At 47.6% G+C, this 22,295-nt stretch overlaps 1 protein-coding gene across 6 annotated transcripts in view; it reads right to left on the bottom strand.

Annotated features, from left to right (window-relative positions):
- Window positions 1-22,295, bottom strand: part of MTA1 (metastasis associated 1) — a 219,230-nt gene that overhangs the window by 148,301 nt on the left and 48,634 nt on the right. For all 6 annotated transcript variants that reach the window (XM_075330605.1, XM_075330607.1, XM_075330606.1 and 3 more), the window contains exons 2-3: window positions 17,633-17,700; window positions 9,941-10,034 (exon numbers count right to left, since the gene is read on the bottom strand). In XM_075330605.1, the coding sequence (XP_075186720.1) occupies window positions 9,941-10,034; window positions 17,633-17,700 (162 nt within the window). The remainder of the gene's footprint in view (window positions 1-9,940; window positions 10,035-17,632; window positions 17,701-22,295) is intronic.

Below are 22,295 nucleotides of genomic sequence, written 5' to 3'. Positions count from 1 at the left end.
TGATTCTCTACATACAGTGCTATACTGGCACTATCAGGCTGATTCTCTACATACAGTGCTATACTGGCACTATCAGGCTGATTCTCTACATACAGGGCTATACTGGCACTATCAGGCTGAGTCTATACATACAGTGCTATACTGGCACTATCAGGCTGAGTCTATACATACAGTGCTATACTGGCACTATCAGGCTGAGGCTATACATACAGTGCTATACTGGCACTATCAGGCTGAGTCTATACATACAGTGCTATACTGGCACTATCAGGCTGATTCTATACATACAGTGCTATACTGGCACTATCAGGCTGAGTCTATACATACAGTGCTATACTGGCACTATCAGGCTGATTCTCTACATACAGTGCTATACTGGCACTATCAGGCTGATTCTCTACATACAGTGCTATACTGGCACTATCAGGTTGATTCTATACATACAGTGCTATACTGGCACTATCAGGCTGAGTCTATACATACAGTGCTATACTGGCACTATCAGGCTGAGGCTATACATACAGTGCTATACTGGCACTATCAGGCTGATTCTATACATACAGTGCTATACTGGCATTATCAGGCTGATTCTATACATACAGTGCTATACTGGCACTATCAGGCTGATTCTTTACATACCATTAGTTGTCAGCTCGGATGAAAAGGTTTTTTTTTAAACACAAACAAGTAAAGTTTGAAAAATAAGCAGCTTTTTGAGTGGCAGCAGCTGCTGATCAGCTGATAGCTGGGGTGGGTATTCATAGTGATTCCCGCCCCCTGCCTGTTAGTTATGCCAATTCTATTATAGAATCGTTTTACTTTGTGACTAGAAGGACCTGTGCTGATGTCATACCCATGTGACCAGAAAGGGTGGGACCTCAGCCAACATAGCTGATACCAACAAACAACATTATTTTTCTGTTGGCTGAGGCCCTGCCCCTTCTGGTCACATGGGTATGACATCAGCACACGTCCTTCTAGCCACTTAGTAAAACGATTCTATAATAGAATTGGCATAAATAACAGAGGGAGGATGGACAGGCAGGGGACGGGAATCACTATGAATACCTCGCCAGCTATCAGATGATCGGCAGCTGCTGCCACTCAAAAAGCTGCTCATTTTACAAACTTTACTTGCTTATTTCAAAACCTATACATCTGAGCTGACCACTAAAGTTATGTAATTAATCAACATGACAGCCCAGTATAGCACTGGCTTTAGGTTATATAGGAAAATCCTGGTGTTTGGTGCGCTTTAAGGCTAGGTGTGCACGCTGCGTTCTGGCTTGACAAATAAACTGCAGCGTTTTGACAACTGTAAACACTGCGTTTGACAAAAAAATGCATCCAAAACGCATGCATTTTGAATGCATTTTAGATGCATTTTTGACAGTGTGTTCCCACTCGGCTCTGCTACATCCCCATAGAGAATGGCTGGCTACAAGACAGAGCCGCGCAATCAGAATGAACTCGGATGAACTTCACCCAACTTCATTGTCATCGCGCGGCTCACTCTGTGTGCTGCGGCCTGATTTGCGGTCACCAGTGAAGGACTCACCGGTGACCGCAAATCTCCTGAGTGACTGAAGTGAGCCGCGAGATCAGCGGTGCAGTCATGCAGGTTACCCGCGACCTCAGTTGAAGTCCTCCACCCGAGACCGCAAAGCACTTAAGTGAGGGCACCACTGATCACTTTAGTCACTCCGGCGACTTGCTGTCACAGTTGGAGGATCCAGCGGTGGCCGTGGGTAACTTGAGTGACATCACTGCTGACAGCGTGACTCACTTCAGTTGCTGCGTGGAGCTGACAGAGAGCGGTTGTGGTCTGTGGCCGCTCGCTGTCAGCTTCCGATGTAGCAGATCTGAAAGCGTTGTGGGACCTCGTGTGGATTACGTCGGACTTGGAGGGGTGTTTGGGGATTAATAAAGTGGTGAAAGAGGGTGTTATTTTGTCTTTTATTTCAAATAAAGGATTTTTCAGTGTATGTGTTTATTCTCTTTAACTTACAGATTAATCATGGGGGGGGGGGGGTTCATAAACGCCTGCCATGATTAACCTAGGACTTCGTGGCAGCTATGAGCTGCCATTAACTCCTTATTACTTGCCACCGCACCAGGACAATTCGGGATGAGCCGGGTAGAGTCCCGGGACTGTCGCATCTAATGGATGCGGCAATTCCGGCGGCTGCTGGCTGATATTTTTAGGCTGGGGGGCTCCCCATAACGTGCGGTTCCCCATCCTGAGAATACCAGCCTTCAGCCGTTTTTCTTTACCTTGGCTAGTATCAAAATTGGGGGGGACTGCACAATGTTTTTTAATTATTTATTTTACTGCACGATATAGACCCGCCCACCGGCAGCTGTGATTGGTTGCAGTGAGACAGCTGTCACTCAGCGTGGGGGCGCGTCTGAATGCAACCAATCGTAGGCGCTGGTGGGCGGGGGAAGCAGGGAATACGAGATGGAATAATGAGCGGGACGGCATTTTCAAAAGCAGGAGAAGCTGCCGAAGCTTTGTGACAGCTGTGCAGCGCCGCGCCGGTGATCGGTGAGTATGAAAGAGAGAGGGAGAGACCGACCGACAGAGACCAGCATTGACAGACATAGATACCCAGAGACAGAGATACACAGAGAGAGAGGGACAGAAAGAGAGAGAGAGAGGGACAGAGAGAGAGAGAGACAGAGAGAGAGGGACAGAGAGAGAGAGAGAGAGACAGAGAGAGAGGGACAGAGAGAGAGAGAGAGAGGGACAGAGAGAGAGAGAGAGAGGGACAGAGAGAGAGAGAGAGAGGGACAGAGAGAGAGAGAGAGAGGGACAGAGAGAGAGAGAGAGAGGGACAGAGAGAGAGAGAGAGAGGGACAGAGAGAGAGAGAGAGAGAGGGGACAGAGAGAGAGAGAGAGAGAGGGGACAGAGAGAGAGAGAGAGAGGGACAGAGAGAGAGAGAGAGAGAGGGACAGAGAGAGAGAGAGAGAGAGGGACAGAGAGAGAGAGAGAGGGGACAGAGAGAGAGGGAGAGAGAGAGAGACAGAGAGAGAGAGAGAGAGGGACAGAGAGAGAGAGAGAGAGAGGGACAGAGAGAGAGAGGGACAGAGAGAGAGAGGGACAGAGAGAGAGAGAGAGAGAGGGACAGAGAGAGAGAGAGAGAGAGGGACAGAGAGAGAGAGAGAGAGGGACAGAGAGAGAGAGAGGGACAGAGAGAGAGAGAGGGACAGAGAGAGAGAGAGGGACAGAGAGAGAGAGAGAGGGACAGAGAGAGAGAGAGAGGGACAGAGAGAGAGAGAGAGAGGGACAGAGAGAGAGAGAGAGAGAGACAGAGAGAGAGGGACAGAGACAGAGAGAGAGGGACAGAGAGAGAGAGAGAGGGACAGAGAGAGAGAGAGGGACAGAGAGAGAGAGAGGGACAGAGAGAGAGAGAGAGAGGGACAGAGAGAGAGAGAGAGGGACAGAGAGAGAGAGAGAGAGGGACAGAGAGAGAGAGAGAGGGACAGAGAGAGAGAGGGACAGAGAGAGAGAGACAGAGAGAGAGAGACAGAGAGAGAGGGACAGAGACAGAGAGAGAGGGACAGAGAGAGAGAGAGAGGGACAGAGAGAGAGAGAGGGACAGAGAGAGAGAGGGACAGAGAGAGAGAGAGGGGGACAGAGAGAGAGAGAGAGGGCCAGAGAGAGAGAGAGAGGGACAGAGAGAGAGGGACAGAGAGAGAGGGACAGAGAGAGAGGGACAGAGAGAGAGGGACAGAGAGAGGGACAGAGAGAGGGAGGGGCAGAGAGGTAGAGAGGGAGAGAGGGACCAAAAGACCTGGGTTTTTGGTTGTCAAAAAAGCATGCAGAACGCAACAAAAATGCAGTGCAAGTGCACAGCTAAAATTTTGGTTGTCGTTTTGACACACCTCAATAATTTCAATAGGTGGAAAATGAAACCAAAACGCACAAAAGAAGTGATGCGGCTTTTTTAAACGCATCAATTTTGTCAAATATTTGGCGTTTAAGAAAGCAACGTGCGCATGGAATTTACCAACTTCTCATAGACTGCTGGGGAAGCACAACGCATGCATTTTGACAGTGCAGGAAAAAAATGCAACGTGCGCACATAGCCTAAAAGTCATCGTTATGGGTACAAAGAGGAACAAAATTGAAGTAAAGGGAGGAGAGGTATAAGCAGCAGATTTCCACAGAACAAAAAGCCCTACAAAAAAGTAAATTAAAAGAACACACACATACACACACACATTTTATATATATATATATATATATATATATATATATATATATCACGTATATATTAATATTATATACATATATATTATATTATATACACACACACTCACATATTCCTAAATGCATGTCTGGAAAAGTAGATATGAAATGTTTACAAAGCGTCTCATACATTTCTGTGGATTCAGTTATCTTCCAGAAAGCGGGCATAGTCTCCCTGTCAGATGTGCGACTCTATAACTAAAAAGACGGCCATGCACACAAACTGCTATCCTATGTGATGTGCAGAGATAAGACATCATCTGCTACAGAAGGAATGTTATAATAAAAACAACAGCAAAAAGAAATGCATGCCTGTATGCCTGATCGAAAGATGATGACGCAAGAAAAAAAAAAGACAGAAAAGCGTGGGATTTTAAGATTCCCTCAACCACTGCAAAAAAATAAAAATAAAATAACAGCAGATTCTAGAGCCCATATCATATTTTCACATCTACATCATGCTCTATTCTCTGCGTTTCTATATTGTGACAGTTTCTCCATTGCATTCTCGCCCTGTGGGAACATGATCTGATTTATTACACTTCATGATGCTCCATTGCACCATATGCTGATCACTTGAGAGAACAATGATAAATTAGGAAAGATGCCAATTTTTTTCCTGAACTGGAGACTGTAACAACACATTCATCAACAAAAAAAAAAAAATTAAAATCCTGTCTAATTTAGTAAATAAAAATCTGGGTTCATTTGCAAGGAGGGATGAAGATTGGCTCTCCACTGTCTCACTATTGTAACAGCTGTGTGAGACTTCCCGAGAGCAAGGATACACCATTGTCTGGGGAGAAACCGGCAGTTTTCCGGATGCTGCCGATTACCTTATTCTGAATTTAGTTATGTAACAAAGATTTTTTTTTTTATATCTAATTATTCATGTGCTTTACATCCTTGTTTTCCTTTTTATTATCTGATGTAATCGCTATACATAAGTAAATATTATGACCTTCCAACCACGATGTGAATCTTTAGCCCTGTGCGTCCATTTGCCTGCATTTGCACTTTCTACTATTTTGCAATTTCATCCCTCACCTGACTGTGCGGTGGACGCATGCGTCGCCTGCCTGGATCTCCTGCTACTCCTGGGCGCGTCTCTATGGTTACGGGGACGCCGGGTTTTCTTACCCAGCGTCCTGTGTGGGCATGACGCGTCTATGAGGCGGGACCTCCGCTCGGCCGGTTTCGGATGCATCACAATGCCTGCCCAATCAGCTGTGGGATGAGGCCTATTTTAACGGCACCCTCTTTGTTTCCGGTCACGCCCCTTAACGAAGGTGCACTCCGAAATGCGCATCGGGCGCATTCCCTCCGCAGTCATTCTCATCTAGGTAATAGTATCTGTGCTTGGTTAGCCTGCTCAATAGTGTCTGGCGTTTTTTGATCCACAGAGTATGCAGTGAATCTTTTTCCTTTTGGTATGCACCGATATTATTATTATTATTATTTATTATTATAGCGCCATTTATTCCATGGCGCTTTACAAGTGAAAGGGTATACGTACAACAATCATTAACAGTACATAACAGACTGGTACAGGAGGAGAGAGGACCCTGCCCGCGAGGGCTTACAGTCTACGGGGAATGGGTGATGGTACAATAGGTGAGGACAGAGCTGGTTGCGCAGTGGTCTACTGGACTGAGGGCTGTTGTAGGTTGTAGGCTTGTTGGAAGAGGTGGGTCTTGAGGTTCCTCTTGAAGCTTTCCACGGTAGGGGAGAGTCTGATGTGCTGAGGTAGAGCGTTCCAGAGTATGGGGGATGCACGGGAGAAATCTTGTACGCGATTGTGGGAAGAGGAGATAAGGGAGGAGCAGAGAAGGAGATCTTGTGAGGATCTGAGGTTGCGTGCAGGTAGGTACCGGGAGACTAGGTCACAGATGTAGGGAGGAGACAGGTTGTGCATGGCTTTGTATGTCATGGTTAGTGTTTTGAACTGGAGTCGTTGGGTGATGGGAAGCCAGTGAAGGGATTGGCAGAGTGGCGAGGCTGGGGAGTAGCGAGGGGAGAGGTGGATTAAGCGGGCCGCAGAGTTTAGGATAGATTGGAGGGGTGCAAGAGTGTTGGAAGGGAGGCCAGAGAGCAGGAGGTTGCAGTAGTCGAGGCGGGAGATGATGAGGGCATGCACTAATGTTTTTGCTGATTCTTGGTTAAGGAAAGCACGGATCCGGGAGATGTTTTTGAGTTGTAATCGGCATGAGGTGAAGAGGGCTTGGATGTGTGGCTTGAAGGATAGAGCAGAGTCGAGGGTCACTCCAAGGCAACGAGCTTGTGAGACTGGGGAGAGTAAGCAACCATCGAGTTTGATGGAAAGGCTTGTTGGAGGAGATGAGTGAGGAGGAGGAAAGACAATGAATTCTGTTTTGTCCATGTTAAGTTTTAGGAATCGCACAGAGAAGAAGGATGAAATAGCAGACAGACATTGTGGGATTCTGGTTAGTAGAGAGGTAATGTCAGGTCCAGAGAGGTAGATCTGTGTGTCATCGGCATAGAGATGATACTGGAAGCCGTAGGACTCGATGAGCTGTCCCAGGCCGAAGGTGTAGATGGAGAACAGCAGGGGTCCAAGAACTGAGCCTTGGGGAACACCGACAGATAGGGGGCGAGATGAGGAAGTTGTGTGAGAATGGGAGACGCTGAAAGTTCGGTCGGTTAGGTATGAGGATATCCAAGATAGGGCCAAGTCTGTGATGCCCAGAGATGAGAGAATCTGTAGTAGGAGGGAATGGTCTACTGTGTCGAATGCAGAGGACAGGTCCAGGAGGAGGAGGACAGAGTAGTGTCGCTTGGCTTTGGCGGTTAGTAGGTCGTTAGTGACTTTAGTTAGGGCAGTTTCAGTGGAATGATGCGGTCGGAAGCCAGATTGTAGCTGGTCAAAGAGGGAGCAGGAGGAGAGGTATGAGGACAGTTCAAGATGGACATGCTGTTCCAGTAGTTTTGAGGCATAGGGGAGAAGGGATATGGGGCGATAGTTTGACACAGAGGATGGGTCAAGGGAGGGCTTTTTGAGGATGGGTGTAATAGAGGCATGTTTAAAGCATGAAGGGAATACACCACTTGTTAGTGATAGGTTGAAGAGATGGGTTAGGGCTGGGGTGAGGACTGCGGTGATGTTGGGGATGAGATGTGATGGGAGCGGGTCCAGTGCACAGGTGGTTAGATGTGATCTTGAGAGTAGAGTGGAGAGATTGTTTTCTGTCATGGTGGAGAAGCTGGATTTGGAGGAAGAAGGCTGAGTAGCTATGATGAGGGGCTGTGGTGATTGTGGGCCAAAGCTTGCTCTGATGTTGTCAACCTTCTGCTTGAAGAAAGAGGCAAAGTCTTCAGCTGAGAGGAGAGGAGAGGGAGGTGGTGCTGGAGGACGGAGGAGAGAATTAAAAGTGTTGAATAGCTGTTTAGGGTATTGCATGTTGTGGATGTCCCATCCTTGTAGCAACTGATACAGCTACTTGGTCTCTGGGTCAGTACTGGACTTCACTGCGGCTGCAGGAGCACGCATTGATATAATCACAATAGTTTCTGAATGGATGTTTTTTTCTATTAACTCTATCATTCCCAAGATAGTTATATGTCCTTCATTTTCACTATATGATTGTAACTATTGTGCTCCTCTGCAGTTGTGCTGGCTTCCATTGGTGCCACAGGTATAGATATAGTGAATGCTTCTATTGTCTCTCTTGTCCTGGGGGGGAGCGCATATCCGTTATCTACATTGTAAATTAATTATATTAGGTGTCCCCTAGCTCTAACCATGTGCACATATATTGTTGGTTCTTCCATATACATGCAGGAGATATATATCTTATATTAAGAGTTGCTACCTAATATCATCTCTGTGAGTATGCTAAAACCAGTATTAGGCTACTTTCACACATCAGGTTTTTTCCATCAGGCACAATCCGGAAAAAAACGGGTTAAACGGATCCGGTACCGCATCCGTTTTATCCCCATAGATTTGCATTGTTACCGGATTGTGCCTGATGGCTTTGGGTTGCATCCGTTTTTTTCCAGATGCGGCAAAATTAATTAATGCGGTGGCCGGATGGAACGTTTCATGTAACGTTTTTTGGCCCCTTAAAAAACCGCATCGCGCAGGATGCGGCGCGATACGGCGTGTTTTACAATGGAAGCCTATGGACGCCGGATCCAGCGTAATGCGGCAAAAAACGGATGCGGCTGCCGGATCCGTTTTTGTAAACTGAGCATGCTCCAATGTTTTGAAAAAACGGATCCAGCAAAAAAAACGGACAAAACAGATGCAAAACAGATCCAACGGATCCGGTTTTTTACGCATCCGGCATAATAGATCCGTTAAAAAACAGATCCAGTGGATAAGGTTTTTACATTTTTTGCCGGATCCGTTGGATCAAGAAAAAAAAAAGGATTGTGCCTGAATGCAGAAAACTGATGTGTGAAAGTAGCCTTAGGCGGGCTTTGCACGTTGCGACATCGCAAGCCGATGATGCGATGTCGCACGCGATAGTCCCTGCCCCCGTCGCAGGTACGATATCTTGTGATAGCTGGCGTAGCGAAAATTATCGCTACACCAGCTTCACATGCACTTACCTGCCCTGCGACCGTCGCTCTGGCCGGCAACCCGCCTCCTTCCTAAGGGGGCGGGTCGTGCGGCGTCATAGCGACGTCACATGGCAGGCGGCCAATAGCGGCGGAGGGGCGGAGATGAGCACGATGTAATCATCCCGCCCACCTTCTTCCTTCCGTATAGCCGCCGGCAGCAGGTAAGGTGATGTTCCTCGCTCCTGCGGCTTCATACACAGCGATGTATGCTGCCGCAGGAACGAGGAACAGCATCGTACCTGTCGCGGCAGCGTAATTATGAAAAAGTCGAAGCCTGCACCGATGATACGATAACGACGCTTTTGCGCTCGTTATTCGTATCATCTAGGATTTACACACAACGATGTCGAAAGTAACGCCGGAAGTGCGTCACTTTCGATTTGACCCCACCGACATCGCACGTGCGATGTTGCAACGTGCAAAGCCGCCCTTAATCTCTTCTGGCTTAACCTTGCACTGTTTTGATTGGATATTTACATCTTAGGCTATGTGCGCACGTTGCGTAAATACATGCAGTTACGCTGCGCTTTGTAGCGCAGCGTAACTGCATGCGTCCTGCGTCCCCTGCACAGTCTATGGAGATTGTGCAGGGGCCGTGCGCACGTGGCGTTTTAGAGTGCAGCGCTTCGGCTACTGCCGAAGCGCTGCATTCTAAGAAGTGACATGTCACTTCTGTTGTGCGCTTTGCCGGCAGCTCCTGCTCTGTCTATGGCAGGAGCTGCAGGCAGAGCGCATGGAATCGGCTTTTTTTTTTTTTCACTACGGACATTTCTGCAGCGATTTAAAGAGCACATGTGCTCTTCAGATCGCTGCAGAAATTTCTGCAGGGCTAGTACGCAACGTGCGCACATAGCCTAATTGTATATGTACTTAGTACATTGTTGCTACTTTTGTATTGACTGCGGTGATGTAATCCGTTTGCCTTGTTCCCACCACCTTTCCGCACTAATAATAAAAATATGTTGAACCTTATGATCGCCTCTTTTTCTCTTGTGTGTGGTTATGTAACAAAGATGTAAGATTGATTCCATTGTGCAAAAGCAGAGGGGAAACAAAAAGGTTTGAAGGAGCAAAAACAGAGGTAAACCTGTACTTACTTGCATGCTTGTCTGCTAAAGAAATAAGGGTGCTGGATATATCTCTCCTTCTATAGAAACAGACAACCTTTGCTTCCACATTTCCATTTGCAGTCTGCAGAAAAAAAATATTAGATCCAGTAAATTTACATATAGCAAAAATTGTAATCTATTTACACTCCACAACGGCAAATCAGTCCTGAACCTAATATGACCCTTGTAATATTCAATAGGCGAAAGTATATGGGTCAACTCAATTCACTTAGTCAGAAGCTAGAAGCTATATGTAGGGGTCTGGTAGTGACTAGGGGAAAGGCGCAAGAGGCCGGGGGTGATCGGATGCGGGGATCGCATGATGTCACATGATCCCTGGAAACGCAAGCCCAGATACCAATAGAACGGTGCCGGCACGGAAGCGGAGTATAAGCTTTTTTTTAATTTTACCTGGGGGAAACATGTGGAATCAGAAGGGGTTGTCCTGGTAGTAGACAACGCCTTGACCAGAGACTTAAAAGAGATTTTCTCATTCTGAAATGGGTATTATTGCAATGTGTTTGTGAAAACAAGCAATCACTTATTGAATATGCAATATAAATTTCAAGAATAAAAGTGGGGTTTTTAAGACTAGTTTAGTGCTTGATGTCCATGTTACCGATTACGGTTGCAGTTTATCAGAGGTGGCCGGTCTCCTAGATAAGAAGCGCAGCACTTGCTAACTCTTTGGTAAAGTTCTGGCCTTATTTGAGAGAAAGGCTGAAGATTGGCTCTCCACTGTCTCACTATTTGACACCTGTGTGAGACTTGCCACTTCTGCGTTGGGAGATACTATTGTGTGGGGAGAAATTTAAAATTAAAGTATACAAGAGGAATAGAACTGGAGGGAAAAAAAAAAGTGAAAAAATTAAACCCTGAATGGATCACCTGATGGATAGTTGTGAATAAATAATCAATAAACAATCAAATTCATGAATGTCAGCTTGCAAGAGAGAATGGCACTCACCAGATGTATGCTCTGTAGAAAACGAGTTTATTCAAACTTGGAGGTTACATGTGCAGGGCGGGTAGGTGGGGAGGGGGAGCTGAGCACGTCCAACGACGGCCGTTTCGCACTTGCAAGTGCATCACCGGTCACACCAGGAAAGATAGGTCTTATAGGTCTTACAGGTCCTGTGATAGATCAGGCGGAGGAGGGCTTCCGAGCATTAAGCATGGTATGAACTACCTTAGAAGAAAGACCTGACTTGGCTAGAATCAAGGATTCAAGCACCACGCCGTCAAATGCAGCTGTGCTGTATTCTGGTGGAATATTGGACCTTGCGACAGAAATCCGGGCGGTCGGGGAGACGCCAGGGAGTGTCGCTGAGAAGTTGGAGAAGCTCTGGGTACCAGGCTCTCCTGGGCCACGAGGATCATAGGAATTCCCTCTGCCTTGATTTTCTTGATTACTCTCGGAATGAGAGGAAACGGAGGGAAGATGAAGGGCAGGCGAAACTGCGACCACGGGAAGACTAGAGCGTCGGAGCCGAGCGCTAGCGGGTCTCTCAACCGGGATATGAAGGGATGTATCTTGGCGTTCATCAGAGACGCCATGAGGTCCACATCTGGGAGTCTCCAACGAAGAGTGATCTGATGGAACACTTCGTCATGGAGGGACCATTCCCCTGCCGCTAGACCCTGTCTGCTGAGAAAGTCTGCGGCCCAGTTGTCTACTCCCGGAATATGGACAGCTGAAATAATGGGAATGTGCATCTCTGCCCAAAGAAGAATCCTGGATACTTCTTTCATCGCTGACCTGCTGCGAGTTCCTCCCGGACGGTTGATGTAAGCTACAGCCGTGGCATTGTCTGACTGGATCCGAACAGGGAGACACAATAGCAAGGGCTGAAAGTTCTGAAGGGCCAAAAATATGGCTCTGATCTCTAGAACGTTGATATGAAAGGGATCGTTCGTAGGGAGATCAGCGTCCGTGAACAGTGTGGTGGAGAAACACCGCTCCCCAGCCTATGAGGCTGGCATCTGTCGTGACTACTTGCCAGTGGACAGGACGGAAGGACTTCCCTTGAGATAGGGATGAGGCTTGAGTCCACCAGACGAGGGAGTGGAGCGCAGTCCGAGATAAGCAGACTGACCGGTCTAGAGAAGCTGGATTCTGGTTCCAGAAGTATAAAAGATCCAGTTGTAGAGGGCGCAGATGGAATTGGGCAAAGGACACGGCTTCCATGACTGTCACCATCTTGCCTAACACTCTCATCCCATTACAAAGGGATGTGTGACGGCGGGAGCGGAGGGATTGGGCGGCCCGGATGAGGGAAGACCTCTTGTCTTCTGGAAGAAAAACCCGGGACTGAGCCATGTCTATCAGCATACCTAAAAAGGTGATGCGCTGACGAGGAATGAGGGATAACTTGTTGAAGTTGATAAGCCACCCTAGCCTTGACAGCGTGTCTAAGCATATCTGCACGCTTTCTGAGCAAACTTGAGGAGAGCTCCCCTTGACAAGTAGGTCGTCCAAATAGGGAACAACCAAAACGCCTCTGGGGTGCAAAATGGACATGACGGCCGCCATGACCTTTGTGAAGACCCGAGGAGCAGTGGCCAGTCCAAAGGGGAGGGCCCTGAATTGGTAATGACAGTGTCCTACGGCAAAACGAAGGAACCGTTGATGGGATACACATATGGGAATGTGTAAATAAGCATCTTGAACATCTATGGAGGCTAGGATTTCTTCCGGTTCCATGGCGGCTAGTACTGCTCTCAATGATTCCATTCGGAAAATCCAAATGCGTACGGATCTGTTCAGTCTTTTGAGATCCAGGATAAAGCGGACAGAGCCATCTTTCTTGAGAACGACAAAAAGGTTTGAATAGAAACCTTTGCTGCGCTGTTCCATGGGCACTGGAATGATAACGTTTGCTTTTTGTAACGAGGCTATGGCCTGAAATAAGGCCTGGCTTTGCGTTTCGGACTTTGGGAGACGAGAACGCAGAAACCTGCTGGCCAGCAGGGAATGGAAATCGATCTTGTAACCTGAGGTGATGATTTCTCGAACCCAAGCATCGTGAGTGTGGTCTAGCCAGACATCCCGAAAAAGCAGAAGCCGCCCTCCAACAGGAGTCGGATCTGAGGGATACCTGGCGTCATGCTGAGGGGGCCTGTGCAGGGCGAGGTCCCTTAGGGTTAGGTTGTTTGGAGTGGGAACGCCAAGAAGAGCCCCTTGAGGGGCCGGATCCTCGATCTGAGCGTTGGGACGATCCTTGTACTGAAGGTTTTTGGGAGACGGGCCGAAAGGACTGCCTGCGCCAAGATGATTTTTTAAAATTCCTGGATACAGGCCGCTTTTGTGGTAGAATAGTACTTTTTCCACCCGTCGTCTCAGATATGAGTTTGTCCAGGGATTCTCCAAACAGGCGAAGATCATGGAAGGGAAGTGTGGACAGGGATTTCTTGGAGGCACTGTCCGCGTTCCATATCTTTAGCCACAGGACTCTGCGGGCAAAAACAGCATTGGCTGCCGTTAGGGCTGACAAACTAGCGGCATCTAGGGAGCCATCAAGAAAATAATTAGAGGCTAGGGAGATCAAATCAAGGATCTCAAAAGCCTCCGGAGGAATATTACAAGAGCGAAGCATCCTGCGTAGGTTCTTACTCCACACACCCATAGCTCTCGTGACCCATGTCAAGGTAAACAGGGGGCGAAGAGAGGAGCCTGAAGCCTGGAAAATAGACTTGACCGCCGCATCAACTGCGCGGTCGGACGAGTCCTTGAGAGACGCGCTGTCTGAAACGGACATAACCGTGTGTTTAGCCAGCCTGGATACTGGTGGGTCCACAACGGGGGGTACTGACCAGGTCTTAACCATGTCAGATGGAAAAGGATAAGCGAATGAAGTGAAAGGTTTTTTATTAAACCTTCTATCAGGGTGATCCCACCGTTTAGATACGATTTGACGAAAAACCGGATCCTGGGCAAAGGACTTAGGAGGCTTCTTGGCCCGCTTGATTGCCGACTGAGAAGTCGGGTCCGGAGGCTGATCAGAAATCGACAAAGAGTGATTGACAGTCGAAATTAGTGTGTCTTCTATATGCCTAGACTCAGAAAGGACATCTGAATCAGAGTCTTGGGAATCGTGACTACTAAAAGTCACAGAGCCCGGGTCAGACTGACCATCGTCCGAGTCGGAAGAGGCGTAGAGGTCGCAATGGCGCCTCTTGGAAGCAGCCTTTTTACGTTCTGGGGAAGAAGGACCAGACAAAGCAGGCGGGCTCCTCTGAAGGAGGTGAGCTGGGGGAAGGCTGCCTGAGGTTTGGGATATCTGAGTGACAAGGTCATCGATCCTTTTAGACATTAGAAGAGTCCATGCAGGAAGAACGTCATCAGACGGGGGTGCTGCCTGGCCGGTGGCCGGGGCAGAATCCAAAACCTGCGCGGCCTCCTGGTCCGGCAACTGGGTCTGTTGTGAGACGTAGTAGGGGCATCGCAGCCCCGGCATAGTGGATAGCTTCGGCCATTAGAAAATGAGCGTCCACAGGTGGTACATGCATAGTACAGGTCCGTAGAGGACGCCTGGCAAGGTTTATCACCCTTGCGGTTACGCATGTCAGCAACAGAGTCCTACAGCCCTATATAGGGATATGCCGCTGTTAGTATGAGTGAGGAGCCACTAGCAGTATTATAAAGTGACTGCTATGCAGAGCCGGTATATACCGATAGCAAAATGGGATATACTGTCAAACAGTTGGCATATACCTGCAGGCAGAGCCAGTATATACCGCTAATAGCTGATATACACCGCTAGCCAGCAGGCACACACCGCTAGAGAGACAGCGATATACAGCTGAGCAGAGCGGTATATAGTGCTGCAGAAGTGCAGAGCCAAGGAGGCGATCTCACCCGTGTCTGCTCCCCACGTGGAAAATGGCGTCCAGTGTTCCTGGCAGCCTGGAGGAGAGTAGTGGCCCCCGGAGACTGATTGGTCTCAGGGCTGGGACTAAGCGTGACGGCCAATCGGAAAGGAGCTGCTCCTGAGTGAGGGCGCGGCTTCCAGAGCAGTGAGAGGGGGCGTTGCTAGAATGCAGGCCGAAGCCGGGGGCTAAATTAATCATGCTCCCCGGGATCAAGGCACCCTGGTATTGCCCCATATCAAAAACACAATGAATAAGAAAAACAAAATAAAAAATAAAAACAAAATAAGCTGGCCTAAGGCACTTGTAGAGCTCAGTCCAGACATGTCAGCCTCCCTGCTGACACTTGAAAAAACTTAGCTAGTTTCCTGCCTAGCTAGGGTATATGCTGTGGGAGGAGCTAACACTTTTTCAATCTAGTGTCACGCCTCCCCTGGAGACACCATAATACCCACTGTCTGTGTCCCCCAATGAAAAGGCGAGAATGGAATTGCTATATGCACACTGCGTTTTTTTTCTCAAGAACATTCTTTTCTGCAGAATTTCTTAAGAAAAAGAATGAGCAGTCACTTCTTTTCTGCAGGTACCTGCGTTTTTTGCCATAGATAAATGGTAAAAAAAAACGCAGGGACCAACCTGCGGAAAAAACGCATCAAAAACGCGGTAAAAACACATGTTTTTTCAGTGCGTTATTGGGGCGTTTTTTTAAACGCAAGTGCGCTAATCTTTCAGACTCAAGAAAGTTCTTGAGAAAAATCCTTTTTCTAGTGTGCACAGGGCCTTAAACTGCAGTATCAGCAAAGCAAATGAGATTTAATCAAAACTTTACCCAACAAAGGGGAAAAATCCACAGTAAAGTCACATCAAAGTCTGCAAGTAACAAAGATTTGTAGCAGAAAAGTTTTATATGTGAACATAATCTCAGTTGCTTTTTAAGAGTATCCATTCAATCTTCACGTAAATTGTTTTTTCTTAGGTTTTCTTCAGGAACACAATGCTTACTAGCCTCCCAGCATCCTGGTTTACAAAGTCAGTGTGCTCTTGAGATTGACAGTTTGGACCACTGATACGACTAAATGCTCTACCTGAAGGCAGCAAATAGACCGGGAGAAGATTGTCTCTCCACTGTCTCAATAATTTGACTCCTGTGTGAGACTTCCCGCTTCTGAGTTGGGAGATACTATAGACTGGGACAAGGCAGGGTATTGGAAGCCTCTTAAAAACTTTTTTTTTTTTTACAGGAATGAAGACAAATACTTATGATAGGTCATCATTGTCGGATCGGCCGAGGTCTGACACTACGCACCCCTGCTGATCAGCTGACCTCTGTGACAACGGCAGTAGCAGGCAGCCGGAAATGCACTGTTCCGGAGCTGGCCAGTCTTCTGATAGTAGCTAGGTACAGCACATCAGCCTCCTATTAATTTGAATAGGAGGCGGCAGTACCCAGCTGCAGCTGCTATCAGCTAATCCGTAGCTCTGGAATTAAACATTTTCGACCGCCTGCTGCAGTAGTTGGCATCATGAAAAGCTTATCAGCGAGGGTTCCGGATGTCGGACCCCAGCCGATTAGACATTGATGACCTATCTTAAGAACAGGCCATCAATAGTGGACAATCCCTCAAATGTGGGCCTTTTTGGCAAGTGTTGTGAATACATTTTCCAGTTTGGTGCTCCCTCTTGTGGTCAGTGCTGGCGGTACACTTGATTTGTGGAATGAAAGCCACACACCTGCAGAGGACTGGCAATCTGGTCTCTCAGATTGGGCTATATTGCTAAGTAGTTTTCTCCTTTTACTTGCCGGTCCTCAATGGATATCCTGTGTGTTAAGGACATTCTGAAACGAGCCCTGCTCACTACCAGAACTCCTCTCAGATAAGTTGGTCTTGTACCTCTGCTTATTGTTTCCACTTTCTTGTTGTTTTTTCTGCTTTGATACTAATGCTTGATTCCTATTTTGCCTGTGTAGAGTTACTGGTAGAATTGGATCATTCCCTGCTGGGTCTGTATATTTAACTCCATGATTCTGCAATGTACGGTGTTTTGTCATGCTTGGTATTAATGCAGTCCCTCATCTATATTAGTGTTTTTGGATCCCAGTAACATCAGAGTGCTGATATAGTGGGGGAGAGGCCGTTTGGTCTCAGGGTTTTTCCATATCAGACGTTCTGGTATTTATTAGGGTTTTTATGGCTGCAGACAATATTCCTTCCTATCCTTTCGTATAAAGATAGTTTGGACCTCACCTTTGCTGAATATGTCTTTTCTAGCTTTGTATTGTGTTTTCCTATATCACCGTAGTTTTTACATGTGGGGGGCTATCTATATCTTTCGGGATTGCTCCAAGGCAGATTAGCTTTTCTTATATTTCTTTCTGTAAGAATATTTACTTCTCCAGCTGTGCAGAGACGACTAGGTCATCGTAGGCTCGTCCCACGGCTACGTCTAGTTGTGTCAGGATTAGGTCTGCAGTCCGTTAAGGTTCCAGCCACTCTGGTTACTTTTTGGATTTCCGCATTTATGATCCTCCTTGGTTCATGGATCATAACAGGCAAGACCTTGACATCTCTGCAACATATTAATACCCAGCAAGTGCCACCAAGCAACTGCTGAGCTCTGAGTCACAGACGGCATAAACAGGTTGTGTCACATTGTCAATGAATAACATGGTTTGTGGGTGTATTCAGTACATGGGGATATGCTGCTCTTTCATCAACCCCATATCATTCAAGAAAATTATTTCCAGAAATCCAGTTTCCTAATATACGAGAATATTACAGAACACGTATTTCCGGCTGACACCACACGCACCTTGTTCAGTTCTTCTATTCTTCTTATCAGGTACGGGTTGCTTGAAGAGTTTTCAAAGTAAACATAATCTGGCAAAAAACAAAAGCAAAATACGTGTTAAAAAGTGATGTGTAACAGTGATGTAGATAACATCAACCAATAGGCCATTTCCCGGTAGCCTTCCTTTCATCCACCCCAATGGACATTCTATACATGTAAATGTACATCAATAACGTCAGTCAAGTATACAATTTGGAAACGGAAGAGAATCTCTTTGCAAGGGCAAATAGTAATGTATATCTGTAACAGTGATGTAGATAATAATAATAATAATCATCTATAGCGCCAACATATTCCGCAACGCTTTACAATTCAGGAGGATCATATACAAACAAGTAACAGTTATAGAAGATACAACATTTAGATGGAAAAAAAAAAAAAAAAAAAAAAAAGACAACCCTGCTCGTGAGAGCTCACAATCTACAATGAGATGGGGGGGGGGGTGTAGAAGGTACAAGTGCTTATTTACAATGGCAATCCAGCCATCTCAAGAAACTGGGGATAGATAATGGCTTCCTGGACCAGTTGCCCAGAACCTTGAGATTTGGCATTTGGGTGCCATGGAGTTTGACGTGGAGTTATGTTGTGAAGTTGTAGAGGGACTATGTGAATTTAGTTTGGCTAGGGAGTGTGATAGGCTGCCCTAAAAAGATGCGTTTTTAGGGTGCGTCTGAAGCTGAGTAAGGGGTACTTTGCACACTACGACATCGCAGCTGCGATGTCGGTGGGGTCAAATCGAAAGTGACACACATCCGGCGTCGCTGTCGATATCGTAGTGTTTAAATCCTTTTTGATACGATTAACGAGCGCAAAACCGTCTTAATCGTATCATCGGTGCAGCGTCCGACATTTTCATAACTGCGCGGCAGCGACGGTACGATGTTGTTCCTCGTTCCTGCGGCAGCACACATCTCTGTGTGAGAAGCCGCAGGAGCAAGGAACATCAGCTTACCTGCGTCACCGCGGCCCACGCCGGCTATGCGGAAGGACGGAGGTGGGCGGAATGTTTACGTCCCACTCATCTCCGCCCCTCCGCTTCTATTGGCTGCCTGCCGTCACTGTGACGCCGCATGACCCGCCCCCTTAGGAAGGAGGCGGGTCGCCGGCCAGAGCGACGTCGCAGGGCAGGTAAGTGCATGTGAAGCTGCCGTGGCGATAGTGTTCACTACGGCAGCTATCACAAGATATCGCTGCAACGGGGCCGGGGACTATCGCGCTCCGCATCGCAAGCATCGGCTTGCGATGTCGTAGTGTGCAAAGTACCCCTAAGTTGTGATTTCTCCTAACTTCTTGGGGTAGAGCGTTCCAGAGGGTTGGTGCAGCTCGGGAGAAGTCTTGCATCCGGGAGTGGGAGGTTCGGATTAGTGAGGACGTTAGTCGAAAGTCATTTGCAGAGCGTAGAGAACGGGTGGGGTGATAGACAGAGATGAGGGTGGAGATGTAGGGGGTGCCGCACTGTGGAGAGCTTTGTGGGTGATAACAAGCAATTTGAATTGGATTCTATGATATATGGGCAGCCAGTGCAATGACTGGCACAGAGCAGAGGCATCCGAGTAGCGGTTAGCCAGATAGGTGACCCTGGCTGCTGCATTAAGGATGGACTGTAGAGGAGAGAAATGAAGGAGGAGAATTTCTTTAGCTCACCTGCTGCCCGGGCTGCTGATCCTTGCGGGTGCCAGGAATCCATCGGTGAGTCCCAACCGGTCAGAAACAGTGGAAAAGGAAGGAAAGGATCCGGCACAACCTCTTCTTAGAATAAAAACATCATAATCTTTATTTCAAAGTATTAAAAATACCATCCGTGAAAACCGAAAGAGATGTTAATCCATGGGAGCTTTACGCGTTTCGGACTTCAGTATAAAAACAAAAAGAGTCCTTATGATTAAGGACTCTGTTTTTATACTGAAGTCCGAAACGCGTAAAGCTCTCATGGATTAACATCTCTTTCGGTTTTCACGGATGGTATTTTTAATACTTTGAAATAAAGATTATGATGGTTTTATTCTAAGAAGAGGTTGTGCCGGATCCTTTCCTTCCTTTTCCACTGTAGAGGAGAGAGTCTAGTTAGGGGCAGACCAATTAATAGAGAGTTACAGTAGTCAAGGCGAGAGTGGATCAGGGCCACAGTGAGGGCGTTTGTCGTTTCCATTGTGAGAAAGGGGCGGATTCTAGAGATGTTCTTGAGGTGCAAGCGACAGGAGCGGGCAAGAGATTGTATGTGGGAGGTGAAGGAGAGATCGGTGTCAAGAATAACACCCAGACAGCGGGCCTGCTGCCTAGGACTTATCGTTGTGCCACACATAGAGAGGGAGATGTCAGGTTTAGGAAGGTTAGCAGAAGGAGGGAAAAGAAGAATTTCAGTTTTGGAAAGGTTAAGTTTCAGATAGAGAGCAGACATGATGTTGCAAACTGCAGTCAGTCACTGGTGTTCTGTAGTACAGCGGGGGTGAGGTGTATAGCTGTGTGTCATCAGCATAAAGATGGTACTGGAAGCCAAATCTGCTGATGGTCATTCCAATTGGGGCAGTGTACAGGGAGAAAAGAAGAGGGCCAAGGACTGAACCTTGAGGGACCCCAACAGTGAGAGGAAGAGGAGAAGATGTGGAGCCAGCAAATGATACTCTGAATGAGCGGCCAGAAAGAAAGGAAGAAAACCAGGAGAGCACAGTGTCCTTTAGGCCGATAGAATGGAGCATAGAGAGAAGGAGATGGTGGTCAACCGTGTCGAAGGCGGCGGAGAGGACAAGAAGAATAAGCAGAGAGTAGTCACAGTTACGTTTTGCTGTCAACAGGTCATTGGTCACTTTGACAAGGGCAGTTTCTGTTGAGTGTAAGGGGCGGAAGCCAGACTGTAAAGGATCTAGAAGAGAGTAGGTGGAAAGGTAGCGGGTGATGCAAGAGTAGACCAGGCGCTCCAAGAGTTAAGAGATGAAGGGGAGATTGGAGACTGGTCTGTAGTTGCTTGTGCAGGACGTAGATAACGTCAACCGATTGCCCATTTCCCGGTAGCCCTCCTTTCATCCACCTCAATAGACGGTGTAAATGTACATCAATAATGTCAGTCAAGTATACAATTTGGAAACGGAAAAGCATCTCTTTGCAAGGGCAACTTTGGTGGCCTGGTTCGACTTTACATTATATTGTCAACCATTCAATATGTAATGTGTAGGCTTTTCCCAGTAATACCGCTGCTAAAAAAGGTTGCATTGAGCCACATGTCTACTTTGTGTGTAGTAGTAGATACCTGGGTGAAGTCTTCTAGAGCCGCTCCTTCTTGACTCCCAGCCCTGTCTTATTAAAAATGGAAGTACCATATTTTTGGGATTATAAAACGCACTTTTCTTCCCAAACATTTGGGAGCAAGATGAGGGGTGCGCCTTATAATCTGAATGTAGTTTACTGGGGAGTGGAGAGATGTCGCAAGATGCCGGAGGAATGCTGCGGAGGCTGGGCTGGTGCTGTGGCGCCTGGTGCTGGGACGGCTGTGCGGGGTCTCCAGCGGCAGTGCGGGGGTCTCCAGCGGCAGTGCGGGGGTCTCCAGCGGCAGTGCGGGGGTCTCCAGCGGCAGTGCGGGGGTCTCTGGTGGCTGGTGCTGCCATGCAGGGTCTATGGCGGCTTTACAGGCGCTGCGGGTCGGGTGGTGAGGACTTCAAATAATGCCGCCAGGAGTTGGCATGTGCGCAGATGAAGCTCTCGGGCTCAAGCGCTCATCTGCGCAGACGCCACCTCCGGCCCACTGATCTCCCTCCAGCGGACATCAGGAAAATGGCGCCCAGAGGTGGCGCTTGTGCAGATGAGATCTCAGCTTGCTATTGAGCCTGGAGCTCAATCTGCGGTGACTCCTGGCGCCAAGTCTTTGACACCCTCACCGTCCGCAGCAGCAGCCGCCGCAGTTGGAGCCCAAGCACAGCTGCCCCAGCACGGGAGAACCAGCCTCCGCCGCAGCCCAAGCCTCCACCGCAGACCAAGCACAGCTGCTCCAGGACGGCAGCACCAGCCTCCACCGCAGCCCGAGCCCCAGTCTCCACCGCAGCCCAAGACTCCGCCGAAGCCCCAGCACAGCCTCCTCCGGTAAGACACCACCGGATTACAAGACAGACCCCATTCATTTTTTTTTCACCTTTTCTTGCTCTGAATTTGGGGTGCATCATATAATCCAGTGCGTCTTTTAAAACGGAAAAAACTGTACCCAATTTGTTCTTATTCTATTCCTGCTGCTTCTTAAGAGTTTTCAATTTATTTATTTTTTTAACTTTTTTTTTGTTTTTAAAATCACCATATGGTTCAAGAAATATGGGTCTTTTGTTACATTGTATGGTCTTTAGCAAGGGGCAGCATATTAAAATATGAGACATGCACAAAAAAAAAGACAATATATGAAACCATATGGCGAATTAAAAAAAAAAACAATAAAAAGGGAATACTGTACTTGAGGAAGCAGGCTGAATAATTTAAGAGCAAAGTTGAGAACCTTTTTAAAGTAAATTATCAAGAGTGGCATTGCGGTGAGCCACAAGGGAGGTGCCACATGTAGAGGAGTCCGCTAGGATATGTAGTTCTGGTCGCAGCCGACCGGTAGGTGAACCGGAGCGCTGCGTCATCCACATACCTAGGCTAAATCTCA

This window comes from Anomaloglossus baeobatrachus, chromosome 12 (genome assembly GCF_048569485.1).
Source record: "Anomaloglossus baeobatrachus isolate aAnoBae1 chromosome 12, aAnoBae1.hap1, whole genome shotgun sequence".
Taxonomy (NCBI): domain Eukaryota; kingdom Metazoa; phylum Chordata; class Amphibia; order Anura; family Aromobatidae; genus Anomaloglossus; species Anomaloglossus baeobatrachus.
Note: the sequence above shows the minus strand (reverse complement) of the source record. Positions and strands in the feature narration are given on the sequence as shown.